The 27267-nt window shown below is 49.6% G+C and overlaps 1 protein-coding gene and 1 long non-coding RNA gene across 8 annotated transcripts; one reads left to right on the forward strand and one right to left on the reverse strand.

Moving 5' to 3' along the window:
* Positions 1-6178: 6178 nt before the first annotated feature.
* USB1 (U6 snRNA biogenesis phosphodiesterase 1) lies at positions 6179-26241 on the reverse strand. Of its 7 annotated transcripts, XM_082369072.1 has the most exons (8): positions 26102-26241; positions 25065-25231; positions 23081-23264; positions 12412-12465; positions 9983-10088; positions 8340-8423; positions 7186-7286; positions 6179-6541 (listed from the first exon to the last, which is right to left on the reverse strand). In XM_082369072.1, the coding sequence occupies exons 1-8, from the start codon at positions 26197-26199 to the stop codon at positions 6520-6522; spliced, it is 816 nt and encodes a 271-aa protein (XP_082225198.1). In that variant the 5' UTR covers positions 26200-26241; the 3' UTR covers positions 6179-6519. The 7 variants fall into 7 exon arrangements, with proteins under 7 accessions (XP_082225198.1, XP_082225199.1, XP_082225202.1 ...); XM_082369073.1 differs by lacking the exon at positions 12412-12465; XM_082369076.1 differs by lacking the exon at positions 8340-8423.
* On the forward strand, positions 8432-23073 carry LOC309617210. The gene is made up of 3 exons (XR_014237798.1): positions 8432-8915; positions 12829-12987; positions 22218-23073. It is a non-coding gene; the product is annotated as an uncharacterized lncRNA (long non-coding RNA).
* Positions 26242-27267: the final 1026 nt, after the last annotated feature.

Raw genomic sequence — 27267 nt, forward strand, 5'->3', positions numbered from 1 at the left:
AAAGGTGTAGCAGCTATCAGCATAGATGTTCACCTTCATTCCTTATGCTCTTAGGCAAGCCCAAGTAAGAGCAATTAACTCGGCTACGTGGGCTGATCTGACATTTGGCAAGGCTTGATATTCTAGAGGTTTATATTGATCAGTGATGGCACATGCAGCCTGGAAGGCCCCATCTTCCTTCCGGAGGTAGGAGCTTTTAACATGAAGAGTGAGGTCAACTTGGGGGAGGGGTTTTTCTGCTAAATCTAGCCTAGGACAGGATAATGATCTAGTGTTAATGACACAGTCATGGGATGTCCCATCAGTGGGTAAAGGAAGCAAGATAGCAGGGTTAAGGTTTTGACAGTGACATATTGTGATGTGAGAGGGAAAGAGTAGTAAGATTTCATAAGAGGTGAGTCGAGATGCAGAAAAGTACTGTGTGTTTTCATTAGGCAATAGGGTCTGTGCAGCATGAGGGACGTGTATGTTAAGCAGATGACCTAATACTCAGTCAGAGGTAGCTTGGACAAGTTTGGTGGTTGTAGCCATGGCTCACAGGCAAGGGGGATGTGCCTTAGCTGCTGGGTCAAAGGCCAAACTATAATATCCCAGAGGTCTTTGGTGTCCATTATGCTTCTAGGATAACACTGAGGGCATGACCCTCTCATTCGTGCACAAACAAGGAAAAAGACAGGGAGTCGTTGGAAAGTTCAAGGGTGGGAGGTGAAAGCAGAGAGCCCTTAAGGTTCTTGAAAGCATCTTTGGATAGGGGGTCCCGGACTACTGGGTCTGGGGGGTGCCTCCCCAGTCATGGCATAGAGGGGTGAGGCAATCATAGAGAATTAGGTATCCACGGCCTACAATATACCACAAGACCCCAAAACCCTGTCCGTTGCCCTTCTCTTTCAGGGAGAGGAAAATGTTGAATAGCAGAGGCTCAGTCTGTGATCATTTTCCCTGCAGCTGAAATATCATGACCCAGATATCCGACACACAGAGAGCATATCTGAATTTCGTCTCTAGCCACCTCACGGCTGTTTCTTGCGAATGCCTTAAAAAGGTATTCAGTGTCCAAAAGGAGTTGTCCTAACTGCCAGAACATAGAAGGAGGTCATCTGCATATGGGATTAAAGTGGAGTCTCCTGGGAATTTAAGTCCCTCGAACTGGCATTCAGGGTGTGTGAGAAGGAAGTAGGAGCCTCAGTAAATCCCTGGGGCATAACAGTCCAGGTATATTACTGGTTATCCCAGGAGAAGGCAAACAAGTACTGGATTCCTTATAAAGGGGAATCCTAAACAACGCGCAACACAAACTGAGGGCTGGGAAATATTGGGTGTTGGGAGGAATAGCAGACGGGATAGTGCTAGGATTGGACACCAGGGCAAATCTGAGTTTCACGATTTTGATAAATCTCAGATCTGGACTGACGAACATCCTTGCCCATTGGGGGCTTTGATGGTCCAAATGGGAGTTGTGCATGGACTACAAGTGGGAGCTCGACGTTTCCTGTCTGATTAATCTTGGATTATCGGGCAGAGCCTCTCAAGGCCTTCTGGCCTTCAGTGCTATTGGGGAATCCTGCGGAGGGGCACGGAAAGATCGACTTCTATCTTAAGGGGTAGGCTTCCCCCTCCTCTCGAGGTCTGGCCACTCCTAGACCCATGTCTTTTTTTCTTACAATTTCAGCAAGGGTCTTGATCCATAGGAGACCGTGATTTTGGAGCTTGCCATAGATTAAAATTTTCAGGTCCTTCTAGCTGTTTTAACTGCAATGCCATAAGCTTGTGTTGTGTATTCTCCAATTTTCTGGAAATAACATCTTCATAATGCTGGGCTAATGTCTGGAGCTCAGACATGTTTGCATTTTGCCAGTTAATATAATTTCTCTGTAATGTGTCACGAAGCTCTGGTCTGAGGCCATGTACAAAGCTTGTGGCCAGAGCAGAGGCTGTTAGGGAGGTCAGGTCCAGCCCCAGATGCTCTTTCCGTGTTGTTTCTAATTGATGGTGATGGTCAGCCACAGTTCATCTCTTTGCTGTTTACAATTTTGAATACACAAGCGACCAGTTTTGGTAAAAGGGACCCGTGGAATGGCTCCTGGTAACTTTCCTCTTACTTCCCTCGTTCTCCAATGAGAATCAGGGTCATCTGAGACCCTTGAGGGTCTTCAGGGATGGTGCTCCATTTGGCCTTTCCAAGCCAAAGGGAGGTATCCCCAGGGCCAACCAATAGGTGGATAAGTTGACATAAATTGGGGAATCTGGAGAGTATGCTCCCAGAACAGTCTTCAGTCTTCAATTGAAGACTGAATAAATCTTCAATAAATCTTTCCTTTTTCATTTGGGAGTCAGGAAAATTCTTTTTTTAAAAAAATTAACTAATTAATTAATTAATTTGGCTGCATCGGGTCTTAGTTGCGGCACGCAGGATCATTCCTTGAGGTACGTGGGTTTTTCGTGGTGGCGCCCGGGCTTCTCTCTAGTTGTGGGCTTCTCTCTACAGGTTCAGTAGTTGCAGTGTGCGGGCTCCAGAACACATGGGCTCGGTAGTTGCGGCACACAGGCTCTCTAGTTGTGGCACGCGGGCTCTAGAGCACATGGGCTTAGTTGTCCCGCGGCATGTGGGATCTTAGTTCCCCAACCAGGGATCGAACCCACGTTCCCTACAATGGAAGGTGGATTCTTAACCACTGGACCACCAGGGAAGTCCAGGAAATTTCTTGATGATGGCATGTAATTCTGACAGAGACCAAGGTTTAAATGTTCTCTTTTCTGTTTGCCTCCCTTGAGAATGGGTAACAGCCACACCCTGAGCTTCATCTACAAGAGGTGGGGATCTGGAGAACCTTACAGTTTCAGGGAGTTGAGGGGCTGGGGTGCCGCTGGTGAAGGACGTTCTGGGAGAGAGGGACAGATATCATGGAGAGCTGGGAGGGGAACTCCGGGGCACTGTGAATGTGTCTAGGGGGTTTCCTGGGTCAGAAAACATTTTCTTTTCTTTTTTTTTTTTTTTTTAATATTTATTTATTTGGTTGCGCTGGGTCTTAGTTGCGGCAGGCCGGCTTCTTTAGTTGCGGCTTGCAGGCTCCTTAGTTGTGGCAGGCAGGCGGGCTCCTTAGTTGTGGCATGTAAACTTTTAGTTGCGGCATGCATGTGGGATCTAGTTCCCCGACCAGGGATCGAACCTGGGCCCCCTGCATTGGGAGTGCAGAGTCTTAACCACCATGCCACCAGGGAAGTCCCAGAAAACATTTTCTGAAGACATTATTTAAGAACTTCAATAGTTTGAATGAGGTTTGAATCATTTAGCTGTTTTCGGCTTCTTCATACCAAGTGAAAAAAGTAGACCATTGTGCATCAGAAATTTTAGCTCCCTTTTGCCCTAGGGCTTCCCCTTCGGTAGACTAATTTGAGCAGATCCCAGGACCCCCAGAGGGGCTGTGTTAGCTTAAGAGAGTTTGTGGTCAAGTTTTGCCAACAAAAGCAGACAGTACTAGGGCCGTAGAAGCATGTGGTCAGCAGGAGTATGAGGAGAGTTCCAGTTGATTAAGAAGCCCCCATGTTCTTGACTAATAGTGCCTTTACACGTATGAACAGAAAAACGTGGGATTCTAACCCAGCCTCTGTTCCTTACAGGGACCAGCCTCATACCAACAGAAAAGCCTAGGACTCTAACCTAGCTTGTTACAGAGAAACCCAGGACTCTCACCTGGCCTTGGCTTGTCTAGGGCTCTAACCCAGCTTCTAGAGTATACTCTGAGTCCTAAGAATCAAGATCTGTCCTCATTCCGCATCAATGGACATTTATCCAGAGCACTGGGTTTTGGAGTCGGCCTCACCACTGGATCCCCAAACCAGCAAGCAGACCGGAGACACAAAGTGTAGGTAGGTGTGCCCTGTGAGGCCTGGCTGTCGCATCTGAGGATTCAGTGGTGGTTCTGATCCAGATCTGAATCATGGCACCAAAAACTGTTAAAGAGAACTAGAGCTGGACAGAGGTTAAAGTAGTAAAGATAAATTTTATTCAGAAAGACTATTGCAATAGGGGGAGAGTGATTCAGTTATATATACGTATCTCTAACTGAATGTATCTATTCTCAGTCACCCAGCTTTAAAACACCACCCCCATCTCCCCTCTATCTTTTCATCTAGCCCCTAACCTCCCCGCTTTTTTTCCTGGAGTCTTTTGAATTAAAGCCCAGACACCTCATTTCACAGCACAGTTTCATTCTGAGACCCTGCTGTGGTGTGAGAGGTTATACAAACAGCTCTGGATCCGAAGCCAGGCCAGGGGTTCCTGCCCAGCACGAATTTACTTACTGGGCAATCTCGAGCAAGTTATCTCCCTTCTTTGGGTTCGCCTCCTCATCTGTTAAAGGCAGATTCTGGCTCAGGTAGAGACTGAGATCCCTCGCTCAGGAAAGGAAAGGCACTGTGGGCTGGAGCCAGGCCCAGAGACTCCACCCCCACCCCTGGCGCCCCCTGCGGGCCCCCTGGGCTTCTGGTACCAAGACAGGGAATAAACAAACAAGCCGAGGTAATTTCCCGCTTCCTTGGAAACAAAGCTGGGGTGGTCTGGAGAGGCGTGTGGAGAGAAGGGAGAGTGCCAGGTGGAAAAGGGCCAAACAGGCCGAGAGATGATGATTTCTCTGCCCTGCGGGGAACATCTGAGGACACCGAGGCCAGATGTGTTGATTTTGCACCCTCCCTGGTGTGATAAAATCCCCCTCGAGAGCGTGTCTTTATTCTGAGCCAGCCTGCCGAGGGGTGGACCCCAGCCTGCTCTGGTCTTGCCTCCTGTCTCCGGAGCACATCTCCTCTTATGGAAGAGCCCCAGCTGCTCTTGCACTGTCAGCGCGGCGCCCATGAACGCACCCCCTCCAGCTGCACTCTCAGTGTCTGGGCGCCCGCCAAGCCCTGCCGCCTGCTGCCCCTCCCCGCTTGGTGGATCTCCTGCTTCCTTCCTCTATCACCACCTTCCATTCTCTCTTGAAGAGCCGGTTATTGATCTTGGCCCATTTCTCACAGTCGCTGCGCTCTAATTCCATCCGTGCCGCATCTTCCCCCAGGGGACCGGCCGGTCAGTCTGTCCTCCTGGGTTTGTTAATGGTGATGCTACATGACATGGGGCCCCCCTCCCAGAAGAGCGAGTGCCCGAGATGGAGGCTCCATGTCCCTGCTGAGGAAGATCAGGTGGTCTGTGCCCACAGAACCTGCCTTGTTGGAGGCTTGCCTCCATCCTGAGGTTGGAACCTGTAGGAAATTGGGTGGCTTTGCTTGTATCTCCCAGTCTGAGAAGTGCGAAGTTTGGGGATGGGGATTCTTCTCTGCACCCTGTCTGCTGCCACCATCCCCCCGCATCATTGCGAGTATCCAGAGGGCCGGAGGAGTCTGATTCACCCAACTGCCCAGGTCAGGGACTGGCACAGGGCAGGTGTCAGTAAGTGCTGGCTGCACAGGAGATTTGCCAGGAAGGATGGCCGGCTTCCCCCTCTCCAGCCCGTGTGACCTCAAAAGCCAGAAGAACTGACTGGCCAGTCCTAGTTGAGTCGGCAGCTCAATGCACAGGGCTTGGGGAAGAAGGCACAGAATGTGATTTCCTGGGTCTTTCAGCATGGCGATTGGGAGCTGGCCTCAGGAAGCACAGACGTTCGGGAGGCAGAGTGGGGGCCAGAGCCACAGGCCCCCTTTCCCCACGTCTTTCCCTTGGGGGCCCAGTACGGGAGTACTGGTGGAGTACGGGAGAGCAGGCCTGGCAGGCTGCAAAGGGCAGCATTGAGGTTAGGGCCTTACCTGATTTCTCATGTGACCCAAGGCAAGTCATGGAACCAGCTTTTCTGGAAAAGCAGAATAATCATTCCAACCCAGTTTACTTTTCAGGGGGTTCTTGGGAGGAACAGCTGAGAGGGTCCTAGAAAGGACTCAGAAGTGTCATAGCAGGATTGCGTCTAAATGTCTGTGCTTACGCCCTGGTCTAGGTGCGGTGTGTGCGACCCTCTGGCCAGCAGGCCTGGCAGGCCGGGTGACCCCACCCTGTACTGAGGCGTCGTTAAGGCCTCTCCCGGCCACCTTAGACGTTGTAACAGAGACTGCCGAGAGTACCGCCAAACTGTGAAGCAGGCTGGGGAAGGTGGGGGCAGAGGAAAGTCATCTTTGCACCTAGTTGAAGAGAAGTGGTCCAAAACAAAATCCAAAATAAGAATTGCAATTTTTATTTGCTGAACCTAATTTAAAACTAAAACATCAAAGTGTCTCTTCCTCTATCACTAGAAATCAGATGACAACTGGAGAGGACTGGTCCTTTGCTCCCGTGAGGGCTCGAAGAAAAACAAAAACCCCTGTGCAGCCCCTGGCCTTTCCTCGGCGTCCCCTGGGGATGCCTGCAGGCCACAGCAGGCAGCTGGAGGCAGCAGAAAGAGAACTCTGCCTGGTGAAGGCTCCTCTCTGCTTCTTTGGGAAGCTGATGGGAAGCCAGAGGTCACAGAGCGTTGGAGGCCTGGCTTAAAGCCACCAGTCAGGCCAAGATGAAACATCTGCTCAAGTCTCCCCAGGCACCTGGCTGGGGGTGAGTGGGAGGAAGGAATGGAGAAAACTGATGCTAAACCACAAATTAGCACCCTGGGCCTTGGCCCTGAAATGGCCTCCGCTGGCATAGGAGGGGGTGAGACTAAAAACAAATAAATAAAAGCAACACCGTGTCAAGGAGGGAGGATGACAGGCCCGTGGAAGCACGCTATGTCAGGCTTGAGCAGAGATGAGCCAGGGCATGATGGCTTACAAAACTCCTCGTCTGGGGCCAATGGCATCAAAATACAGACAGCTCACGGGGCTGTGGGGAAGCGGCCATTTGTTGGAGGGACTACAGTGGGGATTCAGGCTGAGTCTGGGTGGGCTCACCAGGTGACCCCCCATCTTTTGTTGTGTCTTGTTTTTGGCATAACCACCACAGACCTAGAACTAGGAAGCCCTGGCTGCCCTCTACTGGTGATTTCTGGGAATGATCGTAACGCAGCAGCACCCAACCTGCAACCCAAAAGGGCCAAAAGAGAACCAGCTCCCGGGGAGGACCAGGAGCAGCTGCACCTTTGGCCGGGCCTCCCAGTGGCGGGGCTGGCAGCATCCCCATCAGTCCGAATGGGTTCCTCCATCTCTGCCTGGCTGCAGAGGGAGGGGCCCAAGACAACAAGGGCCTCTGGTGCTCACTTCAGAGGCATCGAGAAGAATTTGTTCCCAGACTTGCAGCGGATCTGCTCAGCGTGCGCACGCAGCAACATCTCGGAGTCTTCAAACTCACCCACGATTTCCTTAAACCAGGAGAGCACCGTCACATTAAGGGGAATCAGGGACCCCGAGGGCACTGCAAACAAAGCCAGCCTACTGAAATCCTTCAGAGGTTAGGCCTGCTCAGGGCAGGCTGAGGGCCACGCAGGCGCCAGGCTCTCCAGGTTACCTTGTCTAATCAGCTCTGCAGTCTTGTGAGGTTAGTCCTATCATCCCAACTTTGCAGATGAGGAAATGGATGCTCAGAGCCCTGGACCACAGAATCCAATAAAACCAGGCTTGGGACCTGGGTCTACTGGAGCCCGAGACCGGAGCTCCTTGCTGCCTCCAGAATGATTAGACCAAGAGCAGATGTGGCTACTTGATGATGGCCCACAGGCTGTGTCCCGTCTGCACATGTGTTGTTTGGCTCGCAAAATGTTTTCTTAAAAAATACATTGGTTGCCAACATTTGAAAATAGAGGGATTACCCACAAAAATTAAGATTTCTCGCTTCTCTTGAAAAACAGAAGTGCTTGCAACACGAGGTCCACATTCCTGCATGGCAACTGCCTGCACCAGGGGTGAGTACCGGCTCCTCTGAGGGCACTGACGGGAAAGTGAACGATATCCCCTACTTATCACAATACGAGAAAGGCTGTGAGGGTGGACGTTCTTTAGACCTGGTGCGTTTCACTCATTTCCAGCGCCTGCCAGGTCCCTGGGAGCACCTGAGCCTTTGACCTCTGGGTGAGGGTCTAGGACTTCAGGGGAGGCCCGCAGCATCCTCTCAGATTAGTGTTCTAGGGCAGGGCTTCTCAAATTTTAACGTGCACACAAATCCCTAGAGATCTTGTTAAATTCTGATTTCTTAGATCTGGATTGGGGCTTGGGAGTGAGTGTTGCTAATAAGTTCCCAGGTGGTCTGGGACCGCACTGTGAGGAGCAGGGTAAGGTGCTGGGGTCTCCGGCTATACCAGGTATTTCCTATGCCAGGATTCAGGTTTGCACGCCTAATCCTCAGCGCCTGTCAGCTCCCCTCCACCCCCCAGCTTCTGGAGTTCAGCACCTTCCATGCTCCTGCCCTGGGAATTCACCTGTAGTTCCCGCAGGCACTGCCCTTCCAGCTGGAGACGTGCATCACCCACGCACCAGGCCAGACTGATGTGGAATGAGGGGTCCTGCAGAGGAACGGCGGGGAGACAGGCGGTCACCTGGATGTCATGGTAGGCTCAGACATCACAGCAGCTCTGTGACAGAGTTGTCACGGTATCCCTGCTGCATCCCTGACCTGATTCATGGGACACTAGATCCTCAGTGTTGATCCCAAGCACCCTCCAAAGACAGATAAAATAGCCGTGGGTTGGTCCCTGCTATGGACTGAACTGTGTCCCCCAAATTCATATATTGAAGCCTTAACCCCCAGTGTGATGGTATTTGGAGAAGGGGCCTTTGGGAGGTAATTAGGTTTAGATGAGGTCCTAAAGGTGGGGCCCTCATGATGGGATTAGTGCCCATATAAGAGATGGCAGAGAGCTGCTTCCTCTCTCTTTCCATCACGTGAGGACACAGTGAGAAGATGGCCATCTACAAGCCAGGAAGAGAGGCCTCAACAGAAACTGACCGTGATGGCACCTTGGTTTTGGACGTCTAGCCTCCAGAACTGTGAGAAAGTAAATTTCTTTTTTTTTCTTTTCTCTTTTTAAAATTAATTAATTAATTATTTTTGGTTGCATTGGGTCTTTGTTGCTGTGCATGGGCTTTCTCTAGTTGCAGCAAGCGGGGGCTACTCTTCGTTGCAGTGTGCGGGCTTCTCATCACGGTGGCTTCTCTTGTTGTGGAGCACAGGCTCTAAGTGCGTGGGCTTCAATGGTTGTGGTGCTCGGGGTTTGTTGCTCTGTGGCATGTGGGATCTTACCGGACCAGGGCTTGAACCCGTGTCCCCTGCATTGGCAGGTGGGTTCTTAACCACTGCACCACCAGGGAAGCCCGAGAAAGTAAATTTCTACTGTGTAAGTCATCCAGTCTATGGTATCTGGTTATGGCAGCCTGAGCTAAGACAGTCCTGTTCTCAGAGGCTCTCCTTTACATATCATAGAGAATCATTACCTCTGGGATGTGGAAGAGAACACATGTCCCAGATTTAATGTTTTCTGATCAAAAACATTTCAAGAGATGACATACTTTTTAAGATGAACAAAAACCAAAATGTCTAAAATTATAAAACTATAAATTATCTCCAATCAAATTCATCCTTATATCTCTCAGCCTGATTTTAAAAGAATATATCAAGCAAAATTACTGGCCCTTTAAAGCCTTGATATTCGACTTGGAGTTCAAGTTCCCCTGGAGGGCACGGGGCAAGGCACAGGAAGGTATGCGAAGCTGCAACTCTACCTGGAGTGTCAACGTGACTAAAAAGTATTGGGGAAAACTACTTCCTAAAAAAATAAAAATAAACATGGATACATTATAGAGTAGAAGACATAGATCTCATGCATATTGAAGAGATAACAGAAGATTTGTAAGAAATGTTGGACTTCCGCTGGGCTGCATCCGACTACACCTCAGACCCTCAACTCCCCAGGGTTGTGTGTCCTCTGAGGGCTGGCCGAATGGACACTTCCCACGGGCAAGTTCTGGAGGGCTCTTCGGTTTGCCTCTAACAAGGGTTTCTTTAAGGCTGATTTTATTCCTATTAGAGATGGGTCAGTGGAGAGAAAAAGACGCTGCTGATTACCTGGTAGAAAGTGGTGAGGTCAAACTCCTCCATGACCCTGTCCACCTCGGAAACCAGGTCCAGGAACTGGGTGTGTCCCGAGGTGACCTCGAGTCCAACAAAGGTCCTGGGGGGAGACAGAGGTGGAGACCACACGGGCATGAGACGCAGCCTCTGAGAACAGAAACCATCCGCGAGGGGGCAGAGGATGCGACAGAGGAAGGCCGGGAGGGAGGTCTGGGCCGTGAGTTCAGTTCGCTTCCCCTCTCCGAGCTGGCTCTCCATCCTTCCCCGTCTCTAATCGCACATTTCCCCTCCTTCCCCAGGGTCTAAGAACCCTAGCAGGGCCATCTTCATCCGCTGCTGCCAAGTCTACGGACCCCCAGGCTGTGGTGCCCAGGCTCGCGGGCATCGTTCCCATGTCAGACTCTTTCTCCAGGGCTTCCCTCTCTGGCACTGGCTCCCTCCCGTCCGCACCCTCTCATCTCTAAAACCCCTCTCTTGAACCCACACCCTCAGCCAGCCCCCATCCCATTCCCGGTAAAACTTGCGTTCCGATGATTTGTCTCCCTCGGCTGTCTCTCACGCCTCCCCGCCCATCTTCAGTCCACTCGGCCAGGAACCGCTCCTGTCAAAGCTGCCAACCACCTCTGTGTTCCTGAACTCAGATACTTCTCTGCCCTCACCTTGGCCGCTCCGCAGGATCTGACACAGCTGACTCCTCCCTCCCTGAAGCCCTTTTTTCTCTTGGCTTCCAAGAGACCACCCATCACACCGTCCTGGTGTGACCCCACCTCTGGCCTCCTGTTCAGTCTCCTCTGCCGTCCTCTCTTCTTTCCAGCCTCTAAATGGTCAGGGGCTGCAGAGCCGGCTCCGCCTGCCCTCCCCCGCAGGCTGATCTCACCCAGCCCTGCTTTCAGTATCACACAGCCCGATGGCTCCCACATTTCTATCTCCGGCTGGCACCTCTCCTGTATACCCAATTGTGTATGCGACTCTTCCACCCGGGGGTCTCATAGGCGGCAAAATCCACCAGGTACAAAGCAGAACTTCTGATCTTCCTCCCACAGGTGTTTCCCATCACGGACAATGGGGCCATTTATCTATATTTACCTAGCTGTTCAAACCTCAAACCCAGGAATCTACTTTGATTCTTCCCCTTACTGTGCACAGACCCAACCCACTGGTAATTCCAGTTGATTCTACCTCCAGTATATCGGGAATGTGTCTGCTTCTTGGCTCTTCCACTGCCATCGCCCTAAGCCAGGCCACCACTGGCGCCTCACCTGTCTCCTGTCTGCTCTCCCTGCATCCAACCTCGCTCTTTTGTATCTTTTCTCCACTCAGGAGCCACAGACACAGACACGATAGGGCCGGACTGATGTTTACAAACGTAAATTGGATCACATCTCTGCTTAGATCCCTCCAATGGCTTCTGTGACACTGAAAATCCAAACTCCTGACCTTGACCTTGAAGGCCCTGCAGGAGTTAACCCTGCCTGACTCATCTCCTCACACTCTCCCATGTGCTCCCCAAGTTCTACTTCACTGGCCTCCTCCAACATGCCAGGCTCTTTCCTCCTCAGAGTCACCTCCTTGGCTGTGTCCTCTGCTTGGAGGCTCTTGGGGCAGCTCTTCCCAAGGCTGATTCCTTCTTGTCCTCATGTCACCAGCAAATGCCACCTTGCTAGCGCCCTCCTTGGCCACTTGCTCCAGACTATCGTTTCACGCGATAGTTATTAACGATCTCATTTCCTTGTTTATTGTCTGTCTCCCCTGCAGAATGTGAGATCCCACAGAGCAGGGACTATGCCGACCTTTTCACTGCTGATCTGTAGTGTACAGCAAGTGCCTGGCACCAGGCGGTGTTTAACAAATTTGTGCAGCATAGAATGAATGAGCAAATGAGTCCTCTTCTTAGAGGTGCTGAGAGCAGAACGCAGCTCAGATCCAGTGAGTGGATCTGACAGGGAGGCTTGCTTTGAAGCCTTGATAACAACAGTTTCTTCTTATGTTCATCTCATCCTTGAATGCTTTTATAAAACTTGTTTTGTTCATCTGAGTTTCACAACTGCCCAATGATGGATGCTTGGAAATGTGACAGGATGTGATGGATGATGTGACAGCTTGGAAATGGCAGGTCACAGAGGTTGAAGGTATGAGCTCAACGTTAAATTGCAGACAGAGCTGGGCAGGCACCCAGGTTTTCTTTGAGTCTCAGGCTTTTCCCACTAAACCAAGGTGCTGTTCTCTACCTCTGCTCCTCCTCCCGTGCTCCCTGAGTTATTTTTCTTAATGAAAGGTTCAGATTTGGGAACAGCTGTCTTTGTAGTCATAGGGCCGGTTAAAACACAAACACACAAAAAACTGAGAGAGACAAGGCCCCCTCAAGCCTTTACTCCAAAGAATCCTCTTCTGGAAACAACTGGGGGCAGAGTGGGGAGACCCACCTGGTCTTCTCTTGATTGGTGTAAATCTTTACCCGGTCGGCAGTAAAGCAGAATCTGAAATTTAGGAGAAGGACCACATTTCAGGAAGAATAATAAGGAAAAAAATCAGAGAAAATAGTGTATATTAAAAAACACCACTTTGAAAATACAGTTAACTCATTTCACATTTAGTATTGTCACCCTATTATACAGGTGGTAAGCTGAACCCTAAAATATTAGAGCTGGGCAAGACCTTAAATAATCACCCAGTCCAGGTAACACATAGCTTCACGCAGATGCTAGCAAAAATTTTACTTTATTAAGAGCAGTTGATTCCAATAAGCGATTTGAGACTACCTCAGCTTTACTGATGGGAACTGAGAAAGTCATCAGGTCGGTGATAGTAGATCACTTAAGAGCCAGTTTTTTTCTTTCCAGGTTAACAAAAGACAATTCTGATCCAGTCTAAGCAACAACAAGAACATTTCTGTGTGCCTGGGCTGAGCTTGGGGATCCTCATACAACTCTGTGAGGCAGGTGCTATAATGGCACCCATTTTACAGACACAGAAACTGAAGCTTGGTGAGGCTGAATTTGGTGAGTCACAGTTTGAACTTCAATCTGCCTGATTCCAGAGCCCTTGCTGTCACCTGATGCTTTAGTGAGGGGTCTCTGTTGGTGTGAGATCGGGGCAGAAATACCCAGTCACCCACCTCTCAGATCAGTTACACAGGGACCATCAAGTTCAGCCAGGTAAGTGCTCTGACTCTGGCTGGTTCCGCCTGTGTTCTCTGGGACACTAGGTGATCTCAGAGGGACAAACTGACTTCCTGCCCTTCCTGGACCAACTTGGCAAATCCCATTATAGGAAACACTGATTTTACAGGCTCCAGGCCAAGCTCTCACCCTCATCTGAGGGAACACAACAACCCAGCTTGCCGGTTAGAATCTCACAACCTGTCCAAGGGCACGAAGTCAGTTCACTTTTGGCTTTCCTGTCAGCCTTCAGCCTCCTAGTGCATCCCTTCTGGGGAAAATGTAAGGGGTGATAGAACCAGCAGGAGCTTGGTTAAGTGTAGAGCACCTGCCGAATGTCCTGGAGTGGACATGGGGTGTTTGCACCCAACTATAAAGGGTAATTTTATGCATTGACTTGACTGGACTAAGGGTTGCCCAGATAGCTGGTAAAACATTATTTCTGGGGTGTCTGTGAGGGTGTTTCCAGAAAGATTAGCATTTGAATTGGTGAACTGAGTAGAGCAAACTGCCCTCTCCAGTGTGGGTGGGCATCATCCAACTTTTCAGAATAGAACAAAAAGGCAGAGGAAGGGCAAATGCATGCTCTCTCTGCTGGAACGGAGACTTCCAGCTTCTCCTGCCCTTGGACGTTGGGGTCCTTGGTTCTTAGGCTTTCAGGCTCATATCAGTCATTATGCCACCAGTGCCCCCACCCCTCCCTGGTGCTCAGGCCTTTGGACTCATGCTGAATGACACCACTGGCTTTCCTGGTTCCCCAGGCTGCTGTTTGCAGATTTGGGACCTGACCTTCATAACTGCGTGAACCAATTCCTACAATGCATTTCCTCATATCTCTATTTCTCTCTCTATCCTATTGGTTCTGTTTTTCTGGGGAACCCTAATACAGATTTTGGCACTGAAAATGGTTCTAGAGGAACAGAATTTTAAGGATGAGTTTTCTGAATTGGTTCTGGGGTCCTGGAATTCGCTAATCTGATTAGATTCAAAGATGCTAATGACTCTATCTCCAGTAGTAAAGAGAGCACTGATAGTCCATGCACGAACTGTTTATAGAGATGTGAAAATGTCTTCCTTGATACCCCTCATCAGCCATTTATTAGAAGCAAGGAGCTAAGTGACCCTATATGATACTTGCGAACATTTTTGGAAAACTAAGGAATATAATGATGTTGGTTGGTTGCTCCTAATGTTGCTGGACAAAGTAGTGAAATAAAAAGATGAGCTCAGGGTATTGAATTCCCAACTCTAGCATAAAGGACCTAAGAGCTTCTCGGTGTGCCCTAAAGGAGACCTTGATTCCCTGTAGCTGCAGGGCTGAAATTGCTGAAAATCAAACCCGGAACCTTATCCTGCCATTTGCTGAATTATAACACAAGTTGAACTCCTCGAACAAGCAGGGTTTTACAGTTAAAGTGAGGGCACTGATAGGGAAAGTATGGGGACTTGTGGGAAACTCTGATGAAGCTGGGCGTATTGAGCCCTTAAATTCTTTCATTTTTTTAATTTATTTATTTAATTTTTGGCTGTGTCGGGTCTTCGTTGCTGCGTGCAGGCTTTCTCTAGTTGCGGCGAGCGAGGGCTACTCTTCCTTGCGGTGCACGGGCTTCTCATTGCGGTGGCCTCTCCTGTTGCGGAGCATGGGCTCTAGGTGCGTGGGCTTCAGTAGTTGTGGCTCGCGGGCTCAGTAGTTGTGGCTCGCGGGCTCTAGAGCACAGGCTCAGTAGTTGTGGCACACAGGCTTAGTTGCTCCGCGGCATGTGGCATCTTCCTGGACCAGGGCTCGAACCCGTGTCCCCTGCATTGGCAGGCGGATTCTTAACCACTGCACCACCAGGGAAGCCCGGGCCCTTAAATTCTGATGAGTCTTCTTGGACGCAGTGGAAGGGTCCTCCCCCCACTGGTGTTATGGACCTTCCCACCTCTATCTGAGGGGATTAACCCTGCATTGCCTGAGGAAATGGTAATGGCCTCCCCTGAGGCAGATGCCAAGAAAATGCTGAGTCCCCTCAGGACCCACCTCCAACACCCCTCTTTGCTTCTAGACCTATAACTAGACTCAAGTCCCAGCAGACCCCCTAAAGGTGAGGTACGATGTGTGGCCCATGAGGAGATGTGCTACACTCCAGAACTATTTGAGTTTCCTAATATATACAAGCAGAAATCCAAGGAACGTGTGTGGGAATGGATATTAAAGGTGTGGGGTGGGACTTTCCTGGTGGTCCAGTGGTTAAGAATCCGCCTTCCAATGCAGGGGATGCGGGTTCAATCCCTGGTCGGGAAACTAGGATCCCACGTGCTGCAGGGCTACTGAACCTGCACGCCACAACTAGAGAGAAGCCCGTGCGCCACAACGAAAGATCCTGCATGCCGCGACTAAGACCCGACACAGCCAAAAATAAAAATAAGTGAATATTAAAAAAAAAAAAAAAAGGTGTGGGGGTAGTGACGGAAGGATCAAAAGTGGGATCAGGCTGAATTTACGGATATGGGCTTGCTAAGCAGAGATTCGGCATGTAATGCTGCAGCTCCGGGAGTTGGAAAGGGGTCTGTTTGGTTAGATGGCTGAAACACGGACCAAAAGGTGGCCCACAGTGAGTGAACTGGAAATACCTGGCCCGCAAGGTGGGCGTAGTTACCGTAAAGGACAGCGGAGTTGAAGCAGCAATCAGAATAGTCTGACTTGTGCAGACATAGGGCGTTGGCTGTTTCTAGAAGTGACATAGATAGGAAGCCTACTAAATTCTTCCTTCATCTGTATAAGCAGAAAAGTTCTAGGCCAAGTGAGCCAAAGTCTAACTTGAATCATAAAGGCAGAGTCATGGCCCTTCAATTCCCAGAATGGAGCCAGTTCACAGACCCAGAGCCGCTTGAATGAAGGGGAGGTCGGGTCCCCTTGAGGAAGGACCCTGGTACACTACTACAAATTTATACTGTTGATCTTTCTCCCAGCCTTCCCCAAAGGGACCTATGCCATTTTACCAGGGTAACTGCACTGGGGAAAAGGAAATAACCAGCCTTTCGGGAACTACTGGACATTGGCTCTGAAATGACACGAATTCCTGGAGACCAAAAATGTCACTGTGGCTCATCACTCGGAGTAGGGGTTAATGGAGGTCAGGTGATCAATGGAGTTGTAGCTCAAGTCCATCTCACAGTGGGCCCAGTGGGTCCCCAAACCCATCCTGTGGTTATTTCTGCAGTTCCAGAATGTATAATTGGAAGAGACATACTCAGCAATGGGCAGAATCCATCCCCACACTGATTCTCTCACCTGTGGAGTGAGGGCTATTACGGTGGGAAAGGCCAAGTGCAAGCTATTAGGGCTGCCTCTACCTAGAAAAATGGTAAATGAAAAGCAATACCGCATCCCTGGAGGGACTGCAGAGGTCAGTGCCACCATCAAGGACTTGAGAGATGCAGGGGTGGTGACTCCCACATCTCCATTCAACTCCCATCCTGTCTGTGCAGAAGACAGATGGATCGTGGAGGATGACAGTGGATGATCATAAACTGACGATTGAAGGTGGTGGCTCCAATTGCAGCTGCTCTTCCAGATGTGGTTTCATTACTTGAGCAAATTAACACATCCCCTGGTTCCTGGTTTGCAGCTATTGATTTGGCAAATACATTTCCCTCCATCCCTGTCCATAAGGACCAGAAGCAGTTTACTTTCAGGCCAGCAATGCACCTTCACTGTCCTACCTCAGGGCTACAGCATCCTCCAGCCCTACGTCCTAATTTACTGTAGAGGGTTTGCTCACCTTTCCCTTCCACTAGATATCACACTGCTCCAGTACACTGATGACATTATGTTGACTGGACCTAATGAGCAGGAAGTGGCAACTACTCTAGACTTATTGCTAAGACATTTGTGTGTCAGAGGGTGGGAAATAAATCCAACTAAAATTCAGGGCCCTCTACCTCAGTGAAATGTCTAGAGGTCCAATGGTGTGGGGCATATTGAGATATCCCCTTTGAGATGAAGGATAAAGTATTTTTGAAATAAGGTATGTACCTTTTTTTTTAAACATAATGCTATTGCACACTTTATAGACATAACTTTTATATGCATTGGGAAACCAAAAACTTCGTGTCATTCACTCTATTTTATTCTGGAACAGAACCCACAATATCTGTATCTGCTCTGAATCAGCAGCCACATATGGTGCTGTTTCTCTTGTAGCCAGGATTCACGGGGTAGAAATGGGAGTGGTACCACTCACCATTGCCCTAGTGATGCATTAGCAAAATGTTTGCTTCCTGTTCCCACAACTTCATGCTCTGCTAGCCCAGAGGTCTTAGTTCCAAGGGAGGAATGCTTCCACCAGGAGACATAGTGCTTCCACTGAACTGGAAGTTGAGACTTGCCACCTTGCCACTCTGGGCTCCTGTACCTTTGAATCAACAGACAAAAGAGTTGCAGTGTTGGCTGGGGTCATTGATCCTGACTACCGAGGGGAAACTGGACTACTATTCCACAATGGAGATATGGCAGAGGATATCTGGAATACAGGAGATCTGTTAGGGCATCTTTCAGTATTACCATGCCTACTGATTTCAGGCCAATGGAAAACTACAACAACCTAATCCAGGCAGGATTAGTAATGGCCCAGACCCTTCGGGAATGAAGGTTTGGGTCACTACCCCAGGTAAAGAACCACAACCATCTGAGGTGCTTGCTGAAGGCAAAGGGAACAGAGAGCTAGGTAGTGGAAGGTAGTTGTAAATATCAGCTATGACCATGTGACCAGTTACAAAAATGAGGACTATAATCGTCATGAGTATTTCCTCCTTATTTTGTTATGAATACGTCTGCGAGTATATATACAAGATACCTCAGGGACATTGCGGGTTTGGATCCAGAACCCCACAATAAAGTGAGTCACACAATTTTCTGGCTTCCCAGTGCATATAAAAGTTACGTTTATACTACACTGTAGTCTATTAAAGGCATTGTGTCTAAAGAAACAATGTACATACCTTATTTTTAAAATACTTTATTGCTAAAAAATGCTAACCATCATCAGTGAGTCATAATCTCTTTGCTGGTGGAGGGTCTTGCCTCGATGTAGGTGACTGCTGACTGATCAAGGTGGTGGTTGCTGAAGACTGGGTGGTGATGGCAATTTCTTAAAATGAGACGACAATAAGGCCAATGATGAAGTTTGCCGCATCGATCAATTCTTCCTTTTATGAATAATTTCTCTGTAGCATGCAATGCAATGCTGTTTGATAGCATTTTACCCACAGAACTTCTTTCAAAATTGGAGTCAATCGTCTCAAACCCTGCCACTGCTTTATCAACTAAGTTTATGGAACATTCTAAATCTTTTGTTGTCATTTCAACAATCTTCACAACATCTTTACCAGGAGTAGATTGCATCTCAAGAAGTCACTCTTTTGCTCATCCATAAGAAGCAACTCCTCATCTGTTAAACTTCTATCATGAGATGGCAGCAATTCAGTCACATCTTCAGTCTTCACTTCTAATTCTAGCTCTCTTGCTGTTTCCATCACATCTGCAGTTACTTCCTCCACTGAAGTCTTGAGCCCTTCAAAGTCATCCACGAGGGTTGGAATCAACTTCTTCCAAACTCCTGTGTATGTTGATATTTTGACCTCTTCCCATGAATCACAAATGTTCTTAATGGCATCTAGAATGGTGAATCCTTTCCAGAAGGTTTTCAAATGACTTTGCCCAGATCCATCAGAGGAATCACTATCTATGGCAGCTACAGCCTGATGAAATGTATTTCTTAAATAATAAGACTTATAAATAATAAGACTTGAAAGTTGAAATTACTCCTTGATCCATGGGCTGCAGAACTGATGTTGTGTTAGCAGCATGAAAACAACATTGATCCCATTGTACATCTCCATCAGAGCTCTTGGGTTACCAGGTGCATTGTCAATGAGCAGTAATATTTTGAAAAGAATCTTTTTTTTTCTAAGCAGTAGGTCTCAACAGTGGGCTTAAAATAGTCAGTAAACCATGCTGTCAACAGATGTGCTGTCATCCAGGCTTTGTTGTTCCATTTATAGAGCACAGACAGAGTAGACCTAACATAATTCTTAAGGGCCCTAGGATTTTTGAAATAGCTAATGACCATTGGCTTCAATTTAAAGTCACCAGCTGTATTAGCCCCTGAGGAGAGAGTCAGCCTGTCCTTTGAAGCTGTGAAGCCAGACACTGACTCCTCTCTGGCTATGAAAGTCCTAGATGGCATCTTCTTCCAATAGAAGGCTGTTTCATATATTGAAAATCAATTGTTTAGTGTAGCCACCTTCATGAATTATCTCAGCCAGATCTTCTGGATAAGTTGCTTCAGCATCTACATCAGCACTTGTTGCTTCACCTCACACTTTTATGTTACAGAAATGGCTTCTTTCCTTATACTTCATGAACCAACCTCTGCTAGCTTCAAACTTTTCTTCTGTAGCTTCCTCACTTCTCTCAGCCTTCAGAGAACTGAAGAGGGTTAGGGCCTTGCTCTGAATTAGGCTTTGCCCTAAGGGAATGTTGTGGCTGGTTTGATCATCTATCCAGACCACTAAAACTTTCCCCAAACCAACAAAACGCTTTCTTATCATCCTTGTGTTTACTGGAGTAGTACTTTCAATTTTGTTCAAGAACTTTTCCTTTGCATTCACAACCTGGCTAACTGGGACAAGAGACCTAGCAGCTTTCAGCCTACCTCTGCTTTTGACATGCCTTTCCTCACTAGGCTTAATCATTTTTGGCTTTTGACTTAAAGTGAGAGATGTGTGACTCTTTCTTTCACCCGAACACTTAGTGGCCACCGTAGGGTTATTAATTTCAACATTGTTGTATCTCAGGGAATAGGGAGGCCCAAGGGGAGGGAGAGAGATGTGGGGGAATGGTAGGTTGGTGGAGCAGTCAGAACACACACATTTATCAATTAAGTTTGCCCTCTTATATGGGCGTGGCTCCTGGCGCCCCAAAACAATTACAATAGTAACATCAAAGATCACTGATCACAGATCACTACAACAAATATAACAATAATGAAAAAGCTTGAAATATTGCAAGAATTACCAAAATGTGACGGACACGAAGTGAGCAACTGTTGTTGGAAAAATGGCACTGACAGATTTGCTCAATGCAGAGTTGCCACAAACCTTCAGTTTGTTAAAAATGCAGTATATGTGAAGCACGATAAAACAAGGTTTGCCTGTACATATGTTGAGCAAATATCTTTGTTTTTTTCTCTTATTCCCTTATCATGTAACCTAAGATGTAGTGACTTTATTCTAGTATTCAAGTATTGTTAATTTTACATCAGAGTATTCAAGTTATGGGCTTTTAGAAGAGTAAAAAGTATCGCTCAAGAAGATTACCTCCTCTTCTGGGGAAGGGATTAATGCATTTTCAGATGTACACTGGATGTTGTATCATGTTAGGCAGAATTATGACCTTGTTGTGGTCTTAATTTAGAGATTCAGTATGATTTAAGAAGATGCATATAAGTGTCAAGTTGATAAGGGGTGGACTTGAGACGGTTAATTTTATGTGTCAACTTGACTGGGCTAAGGGATGCCCAGATAGTTGGTAAAACATCTTTGGGTTTGCCTGTGAGGGCGTTTCTGGAAAGATTAGCATTTGAATTGGTGAACTGAGTAAAGCAAACGGCCCTCCCCAATGTGGGCGGGTGGGCATCATCCAATCTGTTGAGGGCATGAATAGAACAAAAAGGCAGAGGAAGGACAAACTCCCCCTCTCTGCTTGAGCTGAGACGTCCATCTTCTCCTGCCCTCCAACACTGGCGCTGCTGGTACTCAGGCTTTCAGGCTCACACCAGGACTTACACCATCAGCCCCCTAATTTTTAGGACTTTGGAATCAAATTGAATTACACCACCGGCTTTCCTGGTTCTCTCCTTGCAGATGGCAGATAGTGGACTTCTTGGCCTCCATAACCACATAAGCCAATACCTATAACATATCTCCTCTTATGTGTATCTGTATACATCTTATTGATTCTGTTTCTCTGGAGAACCCTGACTAATACATCAACCAACGCCCTTTCTCCTGGTGATATTATATAGGAGGACTGCTCTCCCATTTTGTGCTGGTAGAGTGGTCAACGTGCCCCCACCCAGGGGTGTGTACTTGAAAGGCCTGGACAATCAGAGCATAGCATTCCCTCAGTCACAGCCATAGAATCAAAGGTGCACTACCCACTCTTGGTCATCTTAGGCTCAACCAGTCAAACCTGAAGAGGCCACCCGGCCCAGCTTCCTTCAGGACACAGGCTAGGAAACACTGCACCAGCAGGGCAGCACCAGGGAGGGCCAACCCAGTGGTCCAGGGGCTGTTCCCTAAATGAGCAAGAGAACAAGCTATATCCACCCACCCCACCCACCCCGGGGAGCAATATCTCTTGTAATAGCCCTTGCGCAAAGTTTCCAGAGGTCCCAGCAAGGGACTTGCCCAGGTAGAGAACCACTGCATGCAGGGAGGCCCAAGCCATGGTTTCCCAGGAGGGGCTTAGTTCACTCACAGTCTTCCCAGCCCAGACACGACGTGCTAATAAGTCATTTTTACCATAAGTGACGTGGCCCGAGAACACAGCTGGCATTCCACCTTTATCCAGGGACACAGCTAGAAGCAGGATAACTGAAGCATTCTCATGTAGAAGGGGAAAGGACTTGGTGCCATCTGACATCTCCCGGTCCCATGTATGAAGCCAGTGCTACCTCTGAACATTTTAGTTACACCAGCCTATAAATTCCCCCTGTTTAAGCCACTTTTGGTTGGATTTCTGGCACCTGCGATCAAGAGGGTCCTGACTAACATACATATGACTCAATAAAAAGAGGGATGGGGGCTGGATTAGGTGGAGAGATGAGTTTTAGTCCTGAGTCTCTGGCTAACTGACTGAATTGGAGCAAATCCCTTCCTCCTCTGGCCCTGAGTAGGGGCTACACAAAATGGGCAGTCCTCCAATGGCGCAGAGCAGTTCTATGGAATTCCTGGGCCTCGGGCCTCCTGAACTGCGAGGGTGGGACTTTGGCTAAAAGACTTCTGTTTTTCTCTCTCTTACGCAGCTACACATCAGGGATCTGTGTGACACCTCATTAGAAGAAAGGACTCTGCAGGTAAGACCAGGAGGAGAAAACCACCACCTGGATGGCTTCTTAGGCTCCTACTAGAACCAACACTCAGAGGATCCAGAGGAGGATTTCTGGGCTCTCTCTCTCCTGCTCAGTCATTCAACAAACATCCATTTGATGCCTATAGTAAGCAAAGCACCTGGAAAAAAGCTGTGGGGTAATTCAGAGAGCAGCCGCATTCCTGGCCTGCAGGAACTTGGGCTCCAAGCGGGAGATGGGACATGGGGATGACCGAATATGGACATGAGGATGAGTGGAACGAGCACTGGGGTGTAGACGAGCACAGGACAGCAGGGTCCCTGGGACTGAGGAATTCTGGAGGAGATACCAATTGGGACAGCCTCAGTGAAGGAGCAGTGCTTTGATCTGGCCAAGTCTAGAAGGAGAGGCATTTCTAGTAGAAAGAAGAGGTATGAAATAGTCAAGGGAAAAAAAGCCTAGGCTGGCAGATAAAACCAGAGTGGGGGTGAGCTCTGATCGTTCGCCAAGTGCCACGTTGAGGGTACCCGGATCTCATTCACTCTCACAAGTCCCCTCTGAGGCAGCCACCACCACTCCCCTGACCCGCACACAGGCAAGGCTCGGAGGCTTCCAGAGCTTACGCGGCACGCCCAAGGGCACATGGGAGGAAGCGCACAGCAGGCGGCTCTGGGAGATGTTCGGTGTGCTAACCTTTAGGTTTGCCTGCTTGAAGGGGTGATGCATCCCACAGGTCCATCCCCACAAGAGCTCAGGACAGGAAGAGGAGCCTTGAAGGGGAGGGAGATGAGGGGCAGAGGGAAGCACTGGGCACTCACCTCTGGAAGGAGGCCACGCGGTCTTTCAGAGCCTGCACGAAGGGGAGGATCCAGTGATGGCGCAGAACCACACTCTGGGACAGGCTGAGGTGGAAGGCCTCCATCCTTACCAGCCGGGGGACGTATGTCTGTGCGTGGGGCAGCAGCACGTCAAGCAGGTCCAGGAACTCCTCCCTGGCTTCATCTGGAGGGGAGGAGTGGAGAGGGTGGGCCATTCTCTTAGCCAGGGCGGCATGGCTGGATGAAGCCCAGAAGGCGGAGAAAGGTTTTTGAGAGCAGCCTATGTCTATGTATTTTGAATAATACTTTAATATGCATTTATGGCTACAGAAGTAACACATACATGCTCTTTGAAAAGAATTCAAGTGAGAAAAGAAATATGTGACAGAGAAAGTAGGGGCCCCTGATATCCTATGACCTACAGCAGTGGTCTCCAAACTACTGTGATTGCACAGGCCATTAGTCAAACAAGCTCGCACACATACCCGCAATAAATGTGTATTTATTTATAAATTACAAACATGTGCTACACTGCAAAATTATGTGTGTTATAAAATGTACACTTGGAACAACAGAAATTTTAAAAGATGAGATAAAGAGAAATACATAAAAAGGTTTTAATACTTTTCTCTCTAATGGATCATCTTGATCCCTTCCCCAGGCACATACAGCCCACTTTCAAGATACTGCCCTAGAGATAAAGGCTGTCAAATGTGATGCCTATTTCCCCAGCCTTTTCTCAGTGCATGTACTAACGTATATATCTTATTTGTTAAAAAAGATGAGGGCATACCAGTTCTTCCATTGGCTTTCTCCATGTAACACTACATGTTAGCCAGCCTTCCTCTCATTACGTAAATCAAGCTCATGATTACAGCTCCACAGGAACCCATAATCAGAAACAGTTCATTTCTTTAATCAGACATTTATGGGACATTTAGAATCTCCTGATAGACATTTAGAATGCTCCTAATTGTTCATAAAGACAAAGAACGCAACAAGGACCACCACTGTATTTTCACAGATTATTCATTTTTTTTAACTAAACATGTGACTAGAGCTGCATGGTTAACAGTCTGCTCACAACTAATAAGTTACTCGATTTGCTCAAGTGCCCTGTGGAGTAGGCAGTATAGAGAATCATTCTCATCCTGTGGATGGGGAAATGGAGGTTCTAAGAGTTTACCTGATCTAACACAATGTAATAAGAGCCACCACGTTCTCCGTGTATCGTGCTAAGAACTTGACAGAGATTATCTGATTTAATCTTCACAAAAGTCCTAGAGGATAGGTATTACTACTATCCCCATTTTAGAGATGAGGAAACTGAGGCTCTGAGAAGTTAGCAAGTTACTAAAGGGCATACAGAGTAGTGGGTAGTGGAGTGAGGTCAGACTCTGAAGCCTGGGCATTTTCTCCCTGCCACTCACTCATTAGGGCTAGGGTGGGGTGGGACTGGAGACCAGCACACCTACAGCCCTCTTTGAAATAAAGTACCAGCTACAGCTGCAGTCTGGGATGGCCCTGACACTCTGCCCTAGACCCTCCCTTGGTCACATCCTCATGAGCAGGGAGAATAGTATACACAGGGTTAGTAAAAAATATTTCAGGCAACGAATTCAAAACTGAACTGTACAGCACAGGGAACTCTGCTCAATATTATGTAACAACCTAAATAGGAAAAGAATTTGAAAAAGAATAGATACATGTATATGTATAACTGAATCACTTTGCTGTACACCTGAAACTATCACAACATTGTTAATCAACTACATCCCAATATAAAAACAAAGACCAGAAAACCTGAAACCAAGTTAACAGAAAAATTCCCTAGTTCTTGAAACTTGTTCTCTCTCTGTTGAGTTAATCTCTTTCCCACCACCAGTGTCAGAGGTTTCTGGCTTCTTCCTCCTGGTTGGGGCCAGCTTCCTCCCATAAGGGGCACCTGTCAGTGTCAGCCACGTGCCTCTCACGCATTACTCACATGGTACATAGACGTGGGTGGCCCAGTTGCCCCGCTCGTGGGGAAAGGTGCGCACCCGGCCCCCATGTTTTGCGCTATCGTCTGCAAGCCTCTCCTCAGCGCCTGGGAACATGTCCAGCACACTGTCGGGTACTGGCAACTTCTGGCTGGGAAGGGGGCTCTGGCCCCTGCAAGAGAAAAGAAGAAATCAAGCACATTTAGCCTCTTAGCATTCTCTACCTCTGTACACACAATGAAAGTTGTAACCCCTTGTACCAGGTGAGTCTGCGTGTCTATTTCTCACCAGGTGCTGTAAGCAGCTTCTAGATAACCACAAAGCTCTTTCCCCAACACTGTCTCATTGGGGTCTCCCAACGGCTCGCGGAGGCAGACTTTAGCAGAGACCGTGGTCCCCATGGAAAACAACGGGGCAAGTGGCAATATGTGGTGCAGAGGTCACATGCCCTAACTGGCCAGGCCTCAGCTGGAGTGACACTTGCTAGCTCCGTGGTCTTGGGCAAGTCATGTGCCCTCTGTGGGCCTCAGTTTCCTCATCTGTACAGTGCACTGCAACCTGACAGGGCTATTGTGAGATGAACCGGGAGACTGCTTGAAAAGCACTCAGGATGCACCAGGCTTGGCAATTAAGAACTGAAGCTGCACAAAGTAGGAGACTTGGATGGTTTTGCTCACTGCTGAGTCCCCAGTCCCGAGCCTGGCGCAGAGAAGGTGCTCAATGAATATTTACTGGATAAAGGAAAACACTCTCCAAATGAGGAACCAGACCTAGGGTGGTACAGCGGTGCGCGCCGGGAGACAAGTGGGCCAGCGGCGGAGGCTGGACCCGAACCCACGTTTCCTGCCTCCTAACCTTGGCCTAGCCGGGTGGGGGCACTCCGGGGCTTTGCCAAGGCTGTCCTCCGGATCCTCCTTTCCCCCGGTGCCCCTTTTCCTTCCCTCGCGAGCAGCCCGGCACCCCCCCGCCAACCACCCCAAAGCTCGGGTCCGGTCCGGGTGCCAACCCGCACCCTCCCCAGAAAGTCTTCCTCGCTCCTCACCGACTGCAGCCTCCAGTCCCCGGCCGGACCCGGGCCCCGGCCTCAGCCTCATCCTCGGAGCCGCTGCTGCTGTATCCCACCAGGGGCGCCGCACTCATGGGGGACCCCCTCCGCTACGGCACAGCCGGCCCGCCAGCAGTCGAACCACACCCGGAATTCCTCTGCGCCGGAAGTGTTCTCCCGGGGGCGGGGCCCGGATTAGCACCGCCTCGGGGCGGGTACGGGGGCGGGGCCCGGCAGGACTCGAGCAAAGAGGCTACCCACCCAGACCACGCTGCTTGCTGGCTCGCCGCGCTTTGACCTCTACCTGGAGCCTCCCGGAACCGCCATCCTCCGTGTGCCCATTAAACAGATCGTTCTCGGCCCTGACCTCTCTGTCCGCTGCTCGGTCTGCAGCAGCTCGGGACCTCCCAGCAGCAGATGGTCCCTGGGTCAGAGGTCAGCGCACTAGACTCATCGGAGTCTAGTGCCCTCGCCCTTTCCCTCGCCGTCTGGACGGGGTCAGAGGTCCCGGGGCCTCTTACTCAAGCCGGCCCAAAGTCCGAGCTCCGGGGTCCCCTCCGCTAAGAGCGAGCTGAACAGTCAGAGGCGGGTCAGTTCCAGAAGTTCAGAGAGTCTAGGAGGCTCCTCCTCTCAGGTTCAGGGGTCGGACCAGGGGCCGGGTCCTGGGAGCCCCCTCCCTTAAGGCCGAGTAGGGTGGTCGGAAACAGCGCCCTCCCTGGGTCAGCTGAGGCGTGCCGGCCGGGCGACTGGAGAGCCGGCCCGACGCGCCCGGCTGTCCGACCCGGCCCGGCCGCGGGGTCCCCGGCAGGGGGCGGCCTCGCTCCGCGCCGCCCGCTCCTCCCGCGGCCGCCGCCACCCAGGCTGCCGCTCCTCCCCCCGGCCCCGCCTCCCTGGCCCCCGCGCCGCCCGCCTGTCCGCCGGTCTCTGCAAGGCCATCGGTCCGTCCGCCCGCCCTCCCAGCGCTCCTCCGCCCCGGCCCCGCTATCCCTGCCGCGCACGTCGCTTCCTCGGTTCCGGCCGCCGCTAGCCCGTTCCCGCCCCCGAGCCGGACGCCGCCGCTACGCGAGGCCGGGGATTGGCAGAGCGCGTAGGCCGCGCTGCCGCGGATGGAGTCGGAATAAAGGGGCGGCTGAGAGAGCAGCCGGTCGCCACTCGCCCTGCGC

Source organism: Balaenoptera borealis (genome assembly GCF_965194805.1).
Source record: "Balaenoptera borealis genome assembly, chromosome: 19".
NCBI classification, from domain to species: Eukaryota; Metazoa; Chordata; class Mammalia; order Artiodactyla; family Balaenopteridae; genus Balaenoptera; species Balaenoptera borealis.